Source organism: Benincasa hispida, chromosome 9 (assembly GCF_027475165.1).
Source record: "Benincasa hispida cultivar pf3 chromosome 9, pf3_genome.v1.1, whole genome shotgun sequence".
NCBI lineage: Eukaryota > Viridiplantae > Streptophyta > Magnoliopsida > Cucurbitales > Cucurbitaceae > Benincasa > Benincasa hispida.
Window position 1 is genome coordinate 22,154,969 of NC_143486.1, and position 16,328 is coordinate 22,171,296.

At 36.5% G+C, this 16,328-nt stretch overlaps 1 protein-coding gene across 2 annotated transcripts; it reads right to left on the reverse strand.

Annotated features, from left to right (window-relative positions):
• Positions 1–166: 166 nt before the first annotated feature.
• LD (Homeodomain-like superfamily protein) lies at positions 167–12,395 on the reverse strand. Of its 2 annotated transcripts, none has more exons than XM_039020826.2 (13): positions 12,049–12,395; positions 11,021–11,048; positions 10,801–10,931; positions 9,996–10,444; positions 9,785–9,878; positions 9,261–9,354; positions 8,383–8,512; positions 8,250–8,301; positions 8,121–8,161; positions 7,952–8,040; positions 6,068–6,499; positions 2,042–2,571; positions 167–1,539 (listed from the first exon to the last, which is right to left on the reverse strand). In XM_039020826.2, the coding sequence occupies exons 1-13, from the start codon at positions 12,220–12,222 to the stop codon at positions 586–588; spliced, it is 3,198 nt and encodes a 1,065-aa protein (XP_038876754.1). In that variant the 5' UTR covers positions 12,223–12,395; the 3' UTR covers positions 167–585. The 2 variants fall into 2 exon arrangements, with proteins under 2 accessions (XP_038876754.1, XP_090174421.1); XM_090318295.1 differs by having other exon boundaries at positions 10,801–10,945; positions 12,049–12,301.
• Positions 12,396–16,328: the final 3,933 nt, after the last annotated feature.

Here is a 16,328-nt window from a genome sequence, read left to right on the forward strand (position 1 = left end):
ATATTTATTATTATTTATAAATATTTTAGTTCATATTATTCTAGTTATTGTTTTTAACCCAGCCAACATTTGAAGGTGATATTCAAACTTTTTGATATTTTAGTAAAAAGATAAATTAGGTTTCACGTTAAGAATTAGAAATTACTAAATAGCTGAAGCAAGCTAATGGAGAAGTCCCTGAAAGAACACTTTCAAGGAGAGGATAACACTAATAATAATTGATAAGAAAAATGAAATCCTTCCCCCCTACAAACCCCAAGCTCCTCGAACTAAATTTTACAAGTCAAAAGCCAAAGCCCCCCCATTAAAAAAGAAAAGAAAAGAAAAGAAAGAAGAAAGAAAGAAGGATGCTCCTGGTAACAGTCAGGTGTTGTGAATTTGTGTTATTTTCATTCTTGAGGGGGCCTTGAAAATATAAAAGAAACTTGCAAAATACAGAAGAACACCAATCTCAACCCATATTCCCAAAGAAGGAACTCTTTTTCAATGCCTTTTAAACCCATTTTAACAGCCAAAACCAAGCATTTCTGAGCTCCTTCTTTATGAGTGGAAAACCCCTTCTTACTCGAACAACAATTCACAGTTTCAATATTGTCTATCACGCCATCTTCTATTGTTGTTTCCATGTCTGTTTTGCTCTCTATATCCATAAGGACTCCTTTGTCTCTGCTGCTGCTGGTCAACAGGCCCATAGCTTCTTCCAGAGTTGATTCTGGGCTCTATGAAGCTTTTATCAGGCCTATTGTATTCTTGAGTTCTTACTGGACTGTTTTCAGGACTCCAAGATTCAAATTCATTTCTCCCCCATGAAGGGCCTCCCCTTACCGCCGCCATGGATCCTCCAACAAATTTACTGTCATTATTTTGGTTAGCTCCAGAGTTGTAATGAGAAGATGTTTGAGAACCAATATCCTGCTGCCTTGGTCTCCAAGAACCTAAACTAGGGGCTGATTTCTCAGCGGGTGGTAAAGAGATATTTACACGAGTTTGATGCAGATGCGGATGCTCCGATCGAAATGGTTGTAATTGTGGCTGTTGCCTTTGCTGCTGAATTGGAGGCATTTGTGTTGGGGTTGGGGAAGGAGGTGATTGGAATGAGATTGGTATTCTCTCTGGTGTGTTTGATGTAAATGAGACAGGTTTTACAATATTCCGACCTTCAATCCTCGCTGAAGAGGCAGCTGCTGTTATATGGTTAATTAGGGGTTGATTGGTGATTGGGAAACTCCTTGATGCCAGGGCTATTTCTGAGTTCGGTAATTGAACGTTTGGAGAGTTGATGCCCTGTTGGTGAGAGTGAACTACGTGATGGGATTGGCATCCGTTGATCATAGTTTGTGGAAGTGAAAATTGAGAAACTGATGCAGGAATTTGGTGGGACACTGGTGGCATAGCTCCGTGTTGTTGGTTCGGTGTAACGATACGCGACACTGCAATGCTTGAAGTATCAACTGGTGGGGAAGAGAGTGCAACTCGGCTTTCTGCAACGGAATCTCGCTGTGAAAAAGGATTCCTCAAGACTGCTGGTTTCCATCCACTCTGTAAGTTTAAGGGGAAAAAACCATCATTAGCAAAGATTATATTTTCAAATAATTTTCAGTTAGCTTGCATTCTCAATGTTCAACTGAATAAAATTTGTTCCAAAAACTTGCATTCAAGGCAAGCATTAAGGTTCAATGGAGGGAGGGAAGAAGCTCAGAAAGCAGAATCCCTGTCAAGAGCTGTGATGCTATGGAGTGGGAAACTCAGAAATAAGAATCTTCTAATAAGTTTGATCAAGCGATACCCAATTTATTGAAAATAAGAGGTTAAGGAAGACCCAGCAATCATTGATGTGACTCAGCAACCACATATACGAAGGGTGAGGTTGAAGTTGAAATTAATATTGGGCCAGAAACAAATAAACAAACAAAAAGAGGTGCTATTTGCTCCCCCAAGTTTGACTTGATGAAACGGACAATAATCTGATTAAGCACAAAATATAAGCAACATTCTTGCATGTACGTTTGCAACAGCAGCAAAATGAGCCTAAGTCACGCACCGTTCCAGCATTACTTGAAGGAGTTGGAGATGGAAGAGAGACTTCAACTTTTTCCACCGTCTTTCCCATCCTGTTAGCACCGCCCAAATTACTAGCCCCACCTGCTTTAATCATATCCAACAGTTTTACAGTTTCCTCTGTAGGCAAATTACCAGCTTGGCTAGATGTAAGAGCATAAACTAATTCTGGATTTTTCAAAAGTACGGCAAGCAATTCAAGATCTGGCTCAGCTGCATTTGGCTTGACATCTTGAGATGAGATCACCTCTGATGGAACAGCAGCATCCACCACATGGTTACGAACCTCAGCTTCTGAACTTTCATTGTCAGGCAATTGCTCAGTCAGAATTTCAGGAGTCAAAGAGTCATCATAGTCCATTTCTACGTCCCATGGCTCCTTGGGATTTGATGGTATGTCAAGGATGGTCTGGTAGAAAGTCTCCTTTTCTCTAGAGTTCCTATTTTTTTGGAATCCAGCTTCTTTACTATTCTCACCACCACCTACTCTCCAGAGATCATTGAGTTTCATTTCTGCATATATAGAAATAAAATGAGGCTATCTGTGAATTTATAAGCAAAACAGATAGACGTTAATTATGAACTTACACAGAATGAGGAGAATGTTGTTAAACGTTATACATACAGAATGAAGAATGCAGATCGAACTATTATCGCACATAACTGGTGAATTGAAATAACCCTTCGAAGTACAATTGAATCTGTTTTTAACTTCTTTTACTAAACAGAAAAAACTGTGGTTCATTTCATTTGATGGTTTGTTAATGGACAGAATGTTCTTCGCATGCACACGTTCAGAAGAGCAGACAAAACAGCCGTTACTCAGATTTATTATTCTCAATATACTGCCATTGAAGCTCAACTGCAGTCAACATAATATTGTTGTGTAGACGTTAAGGCCACTTCACATATTTTCCTGTATTGAGTTCCAGTTTTTGCCAAAGTAAAACTCTATTTTGCAATTCTCTTGCTTATTTCACTGCTCTGTTCATTCAGTATGGTACTACATTGAATTGGTCACACAATTAGAAACCTCAGCTCCAAAATAAGACAGTTCAAACTTAAGTACAAGGTATGTTTCAATCACGCTAAATTTTCAAAATTAAGGCAGGAAACTAGCTTATTATACATAAACCATTGTACTAACAAAATGTGATTGATTTTTTCTTCTTGTTGTCTTCCTTGTTACAAGGGAGGGCTTGATTTCTTTTTTTTTGTGTTGTTGTCTTCCTTTTTTACGGGGGAGGGGTTGAGATTAATCAGCTGGTTGTTGAAGATGCCATAGCCAAGATCTAGGGATACCGTTAAGACTTTCCATTACTGAGTGTAACAAAATTATACTCCTCCACATTAGCAGATTTGGCTTATAACAATACCTTCCATCCATGCACACATCAAACCACACCCCCTGACTATTACAGACAAGTGAACCATGTACCTGATGACCGTAAACAATTTGGACAGCTAGGAGAAAAACTCAAAGACAACCACTCCTGCATAAAATGAGATCCTGAGTTGCTCGACAAAAGTAATGTACGTGTACTTTTTTTTTTTGTTACACTACGATCAATAGAATAAAGCAGTATTTTTTTTCCTATTTTGCTTCTAAACGAATCACATCTGCATCACTTTTGGGGTCCTTGAAATAAGAAAATAAAAGTTGTAGACTCTCAAAAATAAATAAATTAAAATTTCCATCACAGAAGAAACTTGATACAACTTCCTGCAGATAATGCGAATGTTCTCAAACACCAAATAACGAAGATATGTCCAAAATGCTACATTAACTTCTGTATTGAACCACTAACAGAAACAGTTCTACAGAAACCAATGCCACCAGCTTAGAAAATATAAATAGAGGGAGAAACGTCAGTATAGAAATGACTCCAGTTAACGTTCCGGTTTACTGTTTAAGGATTTCAACCACCGTAGCTTTTTTATTTCCTTGGTCGTTTACGAGGTTGGAAATCTGGTCTGCCCATTTGCAAGGAAATGTGCAAGGATGCCGAGTGAGGGTCCAGTGTAGTGAAAAAGACCCTTCTATAATTTCAGTGAGGGAAAGAAAAAGGAAAGCAAAATGAAAATATTCATGCATTAGAATTAGTTTTGCAGTTCTTTTATACCATTAGCTTGCAGCTGTCATCTAAATCTGATGGAATGAAGTGGATGTCACATGTCTCATGTTCCATTCATACGTGTTTTAAATGCGGATACCCACACTGGACGGTTTATTAGATGCAAATTTTGTTGATTCAACGAGAAATTCAAAACAGATTGACGGTAAAAAGAAATGTCCGCAGTACGTGCATCAAAGAATTTAATTATAATGTACAAAAATCGTTCATAATACAAAATCTATTTCTTCCCTTTTTTTTTTCTTATGGAAAACTGTGAAGTTCGTTAACTGAGTGTACTAGTATAATCTAAGGGTGGTGGGGAAGGCCTATTCTCTTTCAGTGAGATCAAGTATAAATATTCTCTAGAAACTTATTTGGATATATTTAAAACATGACATTTCAAGAATTGTTTTCTAACCATATCCTTATCTAAAAATAATATGCCATCATGTTCCATATCATACTTGTGTTGATGGACACAGAGATGACACCAGCACTAGTTCGCCAAAATCCTATTAATTGAAACAAGAATAATGATCCATTTGTTCATTAGAATTTAAAATTTAACATTTTATGCAACACTATAGCGATATAAAAATAATGATAATACTCAACTATCACATACGAAATTTATTTTTTATAAGCATCCTGACTAATATTTATTAAAATACGAATATTTTTTATTTAAAAAAACTACTAAAGATCTAAATAAACTAATAAAAAATGACAAGATAGGTGCCTCCACCAAAGAAACGTTGGAAAATGTCTTGGAAAAGAATGAAATAGCTTCAAAACAAATTTTCAGATAAACAAAGATTGCACAGAAACTAATTCGGGGAGGGTAATTTCTCCACAAGGGTCTAGACTTTGGCAGAATATCTCCATCTATAATCAATCATATGAACCTAAAAAGTTGGAGCCCCAGCATTGGCTTCATACATAACCAACTCGTTTGTAAATCTAATCTACAAGGGAACACCAAGACAACCGCACAACGTAGAGTCTTCGTTGATATCCAGGCACTAAGATACACTTTTTTTCTCTCTTTCACGAGAAGCCACACACACTCTTAAAATAAGACCCATAATTTGCTCGAGAGTTAGTGTAGTTGGAAATAGCTAATTTATCCTTAAGTGAGGAACGGAGACTAACTTTTATGAATGACAGGACTTTTCTGCTTGGGTAGCATCTTCTATTTTGAACAATATTTGTATTTACAATGTCATCATTGTTAAGAAATGTCTCCTGACCATGATCTTGGACCAATTTCCTCTCTTCGCAAATACCCTTCCTCTGTAGCCAACTGTACAACATCATACTTCCCGACTGTATAAAGGGAGGTATAACGGGGTTGGAAAGATAGGTTCCAAGAAGAATGTCCTTGTGATGTTTTCCATTAAAGTCCAATGTGATGTTCGGTGGAAAAAGATTATTGTGAAAAAGTTCGGACATCATTTCAAAAGGTGGGTTCCAATATGGTTTTGAATGGTGTCTACTACAGTAGCCCATAAAACTCTTATTTCCCAAAGTTTGATTCTTTTCCTCAACTTCATGAACTCTCAGTTGGTGCAGGAGTTGGTGCATCTTTCGGAAGATCCCTGGATCAACGATGGTCTTTTTTATCTTTTACTCCTTGTCATTTACATATACGATCACTCGTTATGTGACAAAATTGAAATGTTTAAAAATATATATATATTGTTGCCAACATACCCAGATTGTGTCCCGTTTACTGGAAAACGTCAACATTTATTTATCGAGTGGATATAATTGCTTCTATCTAAGTGGCATCTCCAAGTTTTTAACCCATTCAACCATGGTCCATGTCTATGCTATCGTTTTAAAATTAAATATATACTATTAAAGGAAGCATAGTGTTGAAGAAAATGAACCTGGTGGCATCCGCCATTGGATCTGGACCCTTTTACATTTCTCTCCAAGCGAATCCTTGAATTCTGTTTCAATCTTTGAACGAAGTGGGGTTTCAACCTTATTACTGAACTTTGGAAAGAGCGCCACAGCTTTTTTCTGGTCTTCAAAATTGGGAAGAAGAGAGACTTTAGATGCTGGAGGCAAGGCAGCGGAAACTAAATGTAATGGTTTATTTACATTCGCAGACTTCACATTCGGACGTCCATTAGATGAACCGGTCTTCCCATACTTGCTCTGCATGAATTGTGCTCGCATTTTTGCTTTTTGAATATCATCAGTAGACATTGGCCGACCTTGACTGGCAGGAGAAGTTCTTGGAACCTGCGAATTTCTGCCAGCAATTTTCTGGTCCGGCTGTTCTACCATCTGAACTTTTCTGCGTTCTCTGAATCCTATTAACCAGCTAAGGAAATTAACTTTAAACTCTCCAGTTACCAAAACGGATTGATCAATGCAAAAATGTTATTAGTTAGTTGAAGTTTTAATTATTTATGTCAAAAATAATTCAATAATGTCCATACTGCAACAAAGAAAATTCTATACCCAGAATTACTTTGAAACAATCAAACAGCGACAGCGTAAATAAGAAAATTCAAGCACAACATGATAAAATGAAAGTCACATGATTTTGTATTGAACTAATGACAGAGTATAATGAATAAAACCCCCAAAACATGTCTACCAGAAACCAATCATTGACTCACAAGAGGTAAACATTATGTCCTCCATGCGTATACAAATCCATGACCCAGAAGTGGGTTGATTCCAAAGTGGAAATGAATTGAACAAAAAGTTTGAGATTGGAGAACTGGAAGAATTTCAATATTTCAAAAAAAGGATTGCCTGGCTTTGGCTAATCCAGTACTTCCTAGTTTCCCAACTAGTCAACTCATGAATGTCCTTTTTTCGTATCCCAAGGACGATAGTGTTAAACTTTAAAAGAAAGTCAAGAGACCATATTCGGGACGAAGAAAAAGATAAAAATATTAGCAGTCTAGTTAGTTGGGGAGTGGGTGGTTTCTCTTCTTTGGGTCATTTTATAAGAAACATTCAAAAAGTCTATTCAAACAGTCCACAAAGTTGGGGAATGGTATATTTACCCTTGGAAAAAAGTGATCTTCAAATTGGAACTAGAAGAAAAGAGTTAACATATATATACATACATATGTATATATATATATGGCCTGCAAAATCGTTTGTAATAAATACATCCAAACAACCCTTTTATTTTTCTGTTCTTTCATTTGAACCCTTTTTTTTAACAATTTCAGGTACTCTGGGCCTTTGGTGAAGAGGGTGAAAGCCATATTTAACAGTTATTGTGTGGTCAAAGGTTCTGGGAAAGACAGAATTAGTGGGCAACACTATCCGGCTTGGTGATTGGAGAGTTGGGATGGGAAGAGGACTTTAAGTTGGATAAAGGTTCATTCTGTTCTCTTACTAAATGTTTATTTAATTATACTCCTTTCGTTATCAATCTAAGTGGAGTGCTTTTTGATGAGTTTTGGTCGTGTAAGGGCTCTACTAATTCAAATTGGTTTAGTTTGTTGCGGCCTGTGGGGATGATCCCCTTTGTATCCATAGTTTGATTTAAAATTTCTGAGTTTGTTTCTTCTTTCAAATAACTGTATTTGACTTTACATTCATGCGAAGAATATTTCATTTTCAACCGGTCGTTGAACCTGTTATCAATCAAAATGGAAAGGTTCAACATTAGCAAGGAAAAACACACTTCAACTATACTCAGATTGGCCAATGTAATTCATAAAAGAAAAAAATAATAAATAAATAAACAAAAAGAAGGAACTAATATTAAAAAGTCACACAGCCTGTTCCAAGGATACTGGATGAAGATAAGCCTAGTACATTCTTCCGATTCAAATCATCTGAAGAGGCCGGCAAAAGTTTCAATGCTTGATGAGATTCTGGTTTCCTAAAGGAGAAAATAGAATCGGTAGCCAGCAGAAAACAATAACTTTGGAGGATTTAAAGGCTATTTAATCAAATTCATACCTCATGTTATCTACATTTACGTTTGAAGTGACAAAATTTTCCTGTACAGCAGAAAAAGTTGTTGAGATTCCAAAACATTATAAAAGTTCTAAGACAATAAAATCTAGCTCGCCCAAATAAGTAACTTACAGGCATGTCAATATTCGATTTCCATGATTCATCAGACATGATGTCTCCAATACTGCAAAGAATACGACTACACGATGAGATAAATGCTACTAATATCCACGAACATATAGATAAGTTAAAGATATGTACTTGCCTCTGTTTCAGAATCATATCTGTATGTGAATTGGTCAAAAGTTTCACGCCATTGGGTTTCTTTAATGCTTGGGATCTTGCCAACAATTTGCTCCATCTTGACAATAAAAACCTTGCCCTGTTTGATATGTCTGATCTTCAAGTCAGAAAATGAGACTCAAAAATTTCACGGGAGCATAATAGATATATACAAACAGATTTTCCATGGACAAACAGGAATTCCAAAGCTCACAGATTCGGAAATTTTCCATATCAAGCAAAATTGTCAGTTCATTAACAACCAAAAAAAGAATTGCAATAAAGCAACAAATATTTCCAAGGGAACTCCCCTATCTCCTACAATAAAAAGTAAAAAGGCTACAAACTCAATACATGAGCAAATGGCCACACAAAGTAATTTAAGATGTAAGTGAGCAATTAAGGAAAAGATATATGCCTTGATGAGAAATAGGCAATAAACGTGCACATGAAGGTGCCAATTGGAGCTTTTGAAGTATGATCATATCTACTTGTAGTTCAAAAAATGATACTGCCCAACAAATAACAGAGGAGATGCACAAAAGAAACACAAGACAACAAAATCGTAATGAGAAATAGGCAATTAACGTGCACATGAAGGTGCCAATTGAAGCGTTTGAAGTATGATCATATCTACTTGTAGTTCAAAAAATGATACTGCCCAACAAATAACAGAGGAGATGCACAAAAGAAACACAAGACAACAAAATCGTAATGAGAAATAGGCAATTAACGTGCACATGAAGGTGCCAATTGAAGCGTTTGAAGTATGATCATATCTACTTGTAGTTCAAAAAATGATACTGCCCAACAAATAACAGAGGAGATGCACAAAAGAAACACCAGACAACAAAATCGTACCTGAAGTTCTGTAAAATCGCAAGTAATTAACACTTTGAAGTATCGGTGAAATATGTACAGGAAGAGCCTTGTGTAAAGGCAAATGACAAAAAACCTGCAAATAATAATAAAAATCAATTCTTTGTCATGCAGAGCTTCTTTATTTAAATACAAAATTCCCTTAATGTCTTCATGGTCAATGGGCTGGAAGCTACAAGCTACTTTCTAATCCAAGGGGAAGAGAATTTAAATGAAGGAGCCGAGAACCAAGATCCATCTAAAAGTATTTACAAGTAACAATTCTTCAACTTGGGAAAGCAAAAATTGTTGAAACTTGAATAATGATGTTACTTATGAATAAACAAGCCACGTTAAGGTGATGTACAATTCAAAAGTTAGCTATACATAATAATACAAAAGCTAAATGAAGATGACAAACGCAAGTCAGCCAAAAACTATGATTTGTCCATCAAATGGCTAAAATGCAGCTACATGTTAGACAAAATTCTGTCCAAACAGGAGATGTACAAATAAGCTCCACTTACCTCAAGGATTACATGAAGGAGACTTGTTTGTTCTTCAGCAGCAGCTTGACTTAACCAAGTTGCTAAAATAATAGCACCACCTTTAGTCAAAAACCTAACACAATCCAAACAGATAGCAGGATGAAGAAACTGGATATCAAAACACGAAGTGAAAAATAAAACGAACAAACAAAAAACAGATGCCCAATCAAATTAGTAATTTGAATAATACCAACATAGTACTGAAGAATTTTGTATCTGCAAGATCCACTCCATCAATTTAACCTGACCAGAAAATGTTTCTTCTTTCTGCATCATACTGAATATAGTTTGAACAAAATCTTTATCTACACCATCTATTCCAGATAGTTCACTATCCTGTGTTGAACAGGATGGTCCATTATCAACATTACTGGGATCAATCGTGTTTAAGGGAACTGGTGCATCAAAATTTAACGGAACTGGAGCTTCAGAGTTCAATGGTATTGGTACATCAGAGTTCAAAGGAAACACTGCATCAGAGTTCAAGGGAACTGCATCAATTGGCATACTGGGGTCATTGTTTGTTGCAACCCCTCCAACTTCAAGTTGTTTGCAAGAATTAGATTGGATGGCTTTTTCCCGTGACACGCGAACTAGTTTCCTCACCCTTGAACGTTGGCTATTAAAAAAATCACGGACCTAACAACCAGCAAACACAGAATATGTATATATATATATATACATAATACATTCAATGAACATCTTTAGATATAATAGAGAAGGATGGTCATATTTCATTTTTAAGTCTCCCGTTGGAGCTCTCTAATATTTCTTCTCTTTCTGTAACTATGGTTTGTTACTTTATTTTTTATTGGCCAATTAATGAAATTTCTATAATCTTTGGCTCTTTTGGGTTGAATCACCTGCTGTAGTTTTCTCTCCTTCTTAATTAAAGTTGTCTCTTATTAAAAAGAAAAGGAAACCATGTAAACTCAAACAAAACAAAACTATCGGACTAAATTATTGGCAATTTAAAAACAAGAAGCATATCAAACCTGTGTAACTTTGACACCAAATAAGGCACTGATTTCTCGGGATTCTTTCTTACTAAGTGCATCTTTAATAGAAAAAACAGTTTGCATATACTTTACAGCCTTCGGGTTGAGAAGGTCTCGAGGTCTTTTTCCTGAAAGTGGAAAACTTGACTCTTATTATGTGAGTGAGTAAAAAAAGACATCCTTGCAAAGTGAACAACAGTTCAGCGTCAGGACTTACCAATTGTAATTGACAAAGCCCCGGCAGCCTGCATTTAGACAACAAATACAACAACAACAAAAAAGGCATGAAAGTCAGTAATCAAATAGAATTATTATGCACCTAAAAGATGACCATGAAACCTATGTTTTAAGTTTTAAAGAATCGTAACCATGTCAAATTGCATTGTGGGAGATGTAAAAGATAAATTGAGACAATGGGCCAAGGTTTTTTTAATAAGAAACTAAACATTCAGAAAATTAATAAAGTAGAACAACTCAGAGGCCAGTGGTCGACGGAACCTTCACCAAAAGCAACTATTAATAGAACAACTTCCAATCTAGGTCAACCAAAAAAGGATGATTTTCCAAAAAATATAAATTTGTATAGAACACTCCAAAGAGGCCGCAAAAACTATCAAAAGAATTCCCATTGTCTTCAAGGACACTTTCATAACCAAAGAGGCCAAAAAAAAAACTTTAATGGCACACTTCCAAAGGAAATTTAGCTTCTTCTTTCAACCACCAACAGGAAAGCACTTCAAAAATCCCACCTTTCATACAAAATACAGCGACACATGATACTCAGAAAACATTTCAAATAAATTCAATACATAGCGTCTTCCACAGTGAACTAGTAGACTAATATTGCAACCAACTTGCCAACAAGACCTCCCATCCATCATTCCACTAGATATTGTTAACATCATCTGATAACAGTTAAGTTAAGAAACCAATAACACAGAAACTATAGACACGCATGCCATTACTGGCAACAGCGAACGAGGACAATTTTGCATACCCCATAAAGAAAGAAAGCACAATGATAATGAACAACAGAGCAATAAGACCTTAAGTTGAAATCCAAATTCTTCTCGCCATCACCTTCTATACGATAGCACGAAAAGAACAAAACAAACAAAAACTATGATTATGCAAAGAAAACTGTACAAGAGTTCATAACCATTATCCCTAAAATGGAAACCCATTTAGACTTGGATTTGAAGATCGAATTTGAAGGGTAAATTGAATATAAAGAAAAAAACGCACCATCTCTTGAGAAAGCGGGTTGACGCCAGTGAGTTTGCACTGCGTGACGACAATTGTCTGGAGCTGATCGACCTGGGAGCGAAAGAGATCCTTTTGGGAGTCCAAAAACCTGTGGAACGAGTCGACCGAAGTCCCAATCTCCAAATTGGAGAAATCATCCTTCAAAACCTCCATTGCCGACCAGAAATCTCGAATTTCTGAATCGAAATTGAACAAAAAATAAGCATTAAAACCTGAAAGCGAAGGATAAATTAGGGCCTGAAACGAGGTAAAAAGGCATTTGATAAATAAGAGAGCTTAACGAAAGAGAAGAAGGGTTTGAGAGAGAGAAAGAGGATTGCGTATATAACTACTCTACTAACGGAGCAGCAAATTACACCCCAATTCCCCCACACGTGGGAACAAATCACACGCTTTGTAATTTTTTTCGCGCGTTTTTTTTTTTGTTTTGTTTAATAGTCTAGGTTTTTTTTTTTTTTTTTTGAAAATTTGTTTTTTTTCCTAATTTTCATTTGACTTTTAGGTTTCAAAATGATACCTTAGGATCTATTTGGTTGCAACTTAGATTCTCTTTTATGTTTTCAAATTCACTTAATTGAACGAATATACATTTGGTTGGCAGTTTGAATTTTGATTTCAAAAACTGTTTTTGAATTTTATGACCTAAACAGTGAAAATTTTGAAAATAATTTTTTATATTTTCTGTATATCCAGATTTTGAATTCAAAATTTAAAATACAAAGTTATATTAAAAAGTCAAAGCAAGCATAGCTCAATTAGCATCGTACTAAAAACTAAGAGGTACGTGGTTTGAATCTTCCTACCCCATATATATATTAAAAATGATTAGAACAATAACAAATACAGTATTTCATGTTATAAATTCAATTATTTTTGTTAACTTAAAATATATCATATATTATATGTATATATAATATTACAAAATAATAATTATATAAAAATTTCAACATAAAACAAGTTCATAAATTAGTTAGCAATAGTTTATATTTCACCTAGTATTTAGTGAGTAACTAAATATATTTTCAAATACATTTTAAAAAATAGATATTTAAATTGAAATTTAGAATCATCATTCAGAGGGGTCTGCACTGAGCTCTTAGCTAGAGTTGCCAAGGAGAGGAAGCTGTCGATAAAGACTTTGTTGCCTTCCCTTTTTGGGTGGCCAAATTTCATTGTAATCCTCTAATTAGGTCATTATATATGGCCAGCTTAATCTTGAAGCATTCCTCTACCACCACCTGAAGGAAATCGGAATCGGGATTTCCATGAGCAGTGGAAGCAAGACTATTCCAAATTACAATCATGAATCAACAATACATTTACAGTTGACTTGAACACAAACGGTTATGCAAATATATCGAGAAATTACAGCATGAGTATCAAATGTACAGAGGGAAAAACTGTATTAACAAAGGCAGAAGCGTCTCTACGCTCCGATGCGCACTCTGATCGATCAATAGCAACCACGAGCGCCCGATCTATACGACCGCAACACCGCACGAAGACAGCACGAACACTTCGCGCTCATCCTCAACGATCTCCTCGGTCACGATCTCCTCTGCAACAGCGAACGACCTATGCAGCACCACTAATGGCCTTCGGAAAACCTCGACGATGTCAAGTTGAGTCTGACACCACCAACAAGGCGACCTTGGTATTCTCGGTGTGAGAATCCAGAGGGTGGGCTCTGTTTGGACTTGGTGTGAGGCAGACGAGCGGAGGAAAGAACGATCGCGTACACGACTAGGCAAGTGGGAGAAGTCGAAGACCTATCGTATAGGTCGATGCCCAATCGTTATGATAAAACTATGCAATCGTTTAGCTCGGTTGATTCTACACGATCGTTTACCTTGGGCCAGCAATCATCTACCAAAGCTATGCGATCGTTTAGTAAACACTGCACGATCGTTTAACTAACACCTACATGATCGTTTATTAAATTTGTATTTACTTGATGACTTCCGTGAGTTTCTTTTCGCCATAGAGAAAACTCAAAAATTTTCAAACTTTTGTAAAAACCTTTTTTTTTCTTCTTCTTCTTTCAAAATAGGAAACTGATTTTCTTTTAAACTCACGGTTACCATGACCAATAACCACCCACTACATTGGTTATTTAAAAGAAAAAGTATTAATTATCTAATGGTTAATATTATTATAAACACAAATGATAACCAACTTATCATACTATATTTATAACCTATAGTTTTAATATTTCATCTCATGAAACATATAACCCATAGTTATTTTCCTATTTCATGGTACTTAATGTAAATCTCATTTACATCAATTCTCCACTATATCTTATACATCATACTGATTATATCATATATAATCAAAATACCTCTTGTCAATTTGAACATTTCAAATCAATACCAAGAACTTATGAATCCACGCTACCAAGGGGACCTCATGGACCTGTAGATCCGGAGCTCTAACAGTACGTGAATAACTTACTAAACTCTTTAATCACGTGATCCACTTAACTGCCAGGCACTCCACTAAAGACCAACAATTAAACTCCCCTCACTATAAATATATTATGTGTCCATCTTAACCAATCAACAGTGCGACAACCCTTCACAGATTGCTCGTAAGTACAACTAGGCCAATAACCGCTATGCCCTTGTAGTTACATCTGTCTCCTTAAGTACCATTGATCCCTTTAATGAACATAAATCATAGTCCTACTATGACTGAGTCTTCTCTTCCAAAGAGAAGCTGTGGCCACTATGTTCAAGCCCTAGAATCAACCCTTAAGGGAGCAATCTCTCTACTTATTCCTACTTCGAGAAAGGAGTGAATTCCATATCGTGGATTGAGTTCCCAACTCCCATATCAGACAAGTCCCTAAAAAGATAGGCATGTTGAGTTGGCAATCTGACCACTTTCACCCATACTAATAAAAGGACCACCTTCAAAGGCAGAAGTTCACAAAACACTCAGGATTGAGGTCGTGTGACCTATGGTCGTTTAGGTGAGATGCAAATCTCTAGTATCAATGGCGTTATATACAGAGTCTAGTCATCTCGTGGTCTAGGTCTTATACAAACCCTTTGTATAGGACACCCCCGCTCCACGTCTCCACACGAATTGTCAGGATCAACCATATGTAGTAATTTACAACACTTGTAAACCTCTACAAAGCAGGTCGTATCCGTAGTATCACCAGGATCAGGTATCCCACCTTAATCCTTATACTACAAACCGATTTAGGTTATCACTTAAGGCATGATCCACTTGTATATCACATATACATGCTTAAGTTCACATAAGATAACCAAAGAGCTTTGTTTATTGGATATGAGTAAATGTCAGAATTAAATAACACTTATTTTATTCATTGAACAATGTGTATCTTTACAAAACAATGAGACTCAGGGAGAATTAGGACACCAATCCCAACACCACCACCACCACCCTTGCGCACAATTTTCCAATAAGTGAAGGGAAGAACAAATGCCCCCTAGTCCTTGGGTCGCACTCAACCATCTTTTTATTAATAATTCCCCCCAAATTAATATGGAGTTGCTTCCTGATACTGTATATGATCATAACTCGCTCTAATGAGATGGTTGTGTCGTGTGTGGTAGGCATGACTCAATGTTTGAAGAAGTAGAGTCATGTAGCCAAGCGATATCTAATATCTTCTGGCCATAGAGTGCGACACTTGATCGATGGTATCATCCATTAGCCCTGGGCACTCCTACCATACTCAGTGCTGAAGGATCTCTTACCGAAGAGTTTCATGAGCGCGTTTAGATCGCTCTGATCTCATCGTCACCAAAATACACATTATACATTCAAAACATACAGTTATGCAAACAAACACTAATTATCGGCATGCTATGAACAACAAAGTAACAAGGGGAAGAGTGCCATACCAGTTGAAGACATTCTTCAAACTTCATCACTCAAAGTAGCGGAAAACCTCCACGCGATCTACCAACGCCCAACGGAAGGGTCAACTGCAGCAGCACGAACAACCATAAACACGAACATCTTGGGGACGACACCACCAGTAAAGAGCTCGGGGTATTTCTCAGAGTGAAAACCCAAAGCGTGGTCTTTGGTGAATTTGGTAAAGGAAAGAGGAAGCACGGATCGTGTAGGCGATAAGCAAGTGGGAGGGAAGAAGACGCTATCGCATAGCAGAATGCTTATCGTTTAGAAGGAGCTACACGATCGTATAGGTTTTATTGAATGATCGTTTAGGAAAAGGTATACGATCGTTTAGCAAAATTGGCACACTATACGATCAT

Excerpts from the sequence above, each read along its gene's own strand:
- LD (XM_039020826.2), bottom strand. The coding sequence starts at position 12,222 with ATGGAGGTTTTGAAGGATGATTTCTCCAATTTGGAGATTGGGACTTCG. Across the intron at positions 10,932-11,020 it reads GGCTTTGTCAATTACAATTG|GAAAAAGACCTCGAGACCTT; the intron begins GTAAGTCCTGAC and ends TTCCACTTTCAG. Across the intron at positions 9,879-9,995 it reads AATTCTTCAGTACTATGTTG|GTTTTTGACTAAAGGTGGTG; the intron begins GTATTATTCAAA and ends GGATTGTGTTAG.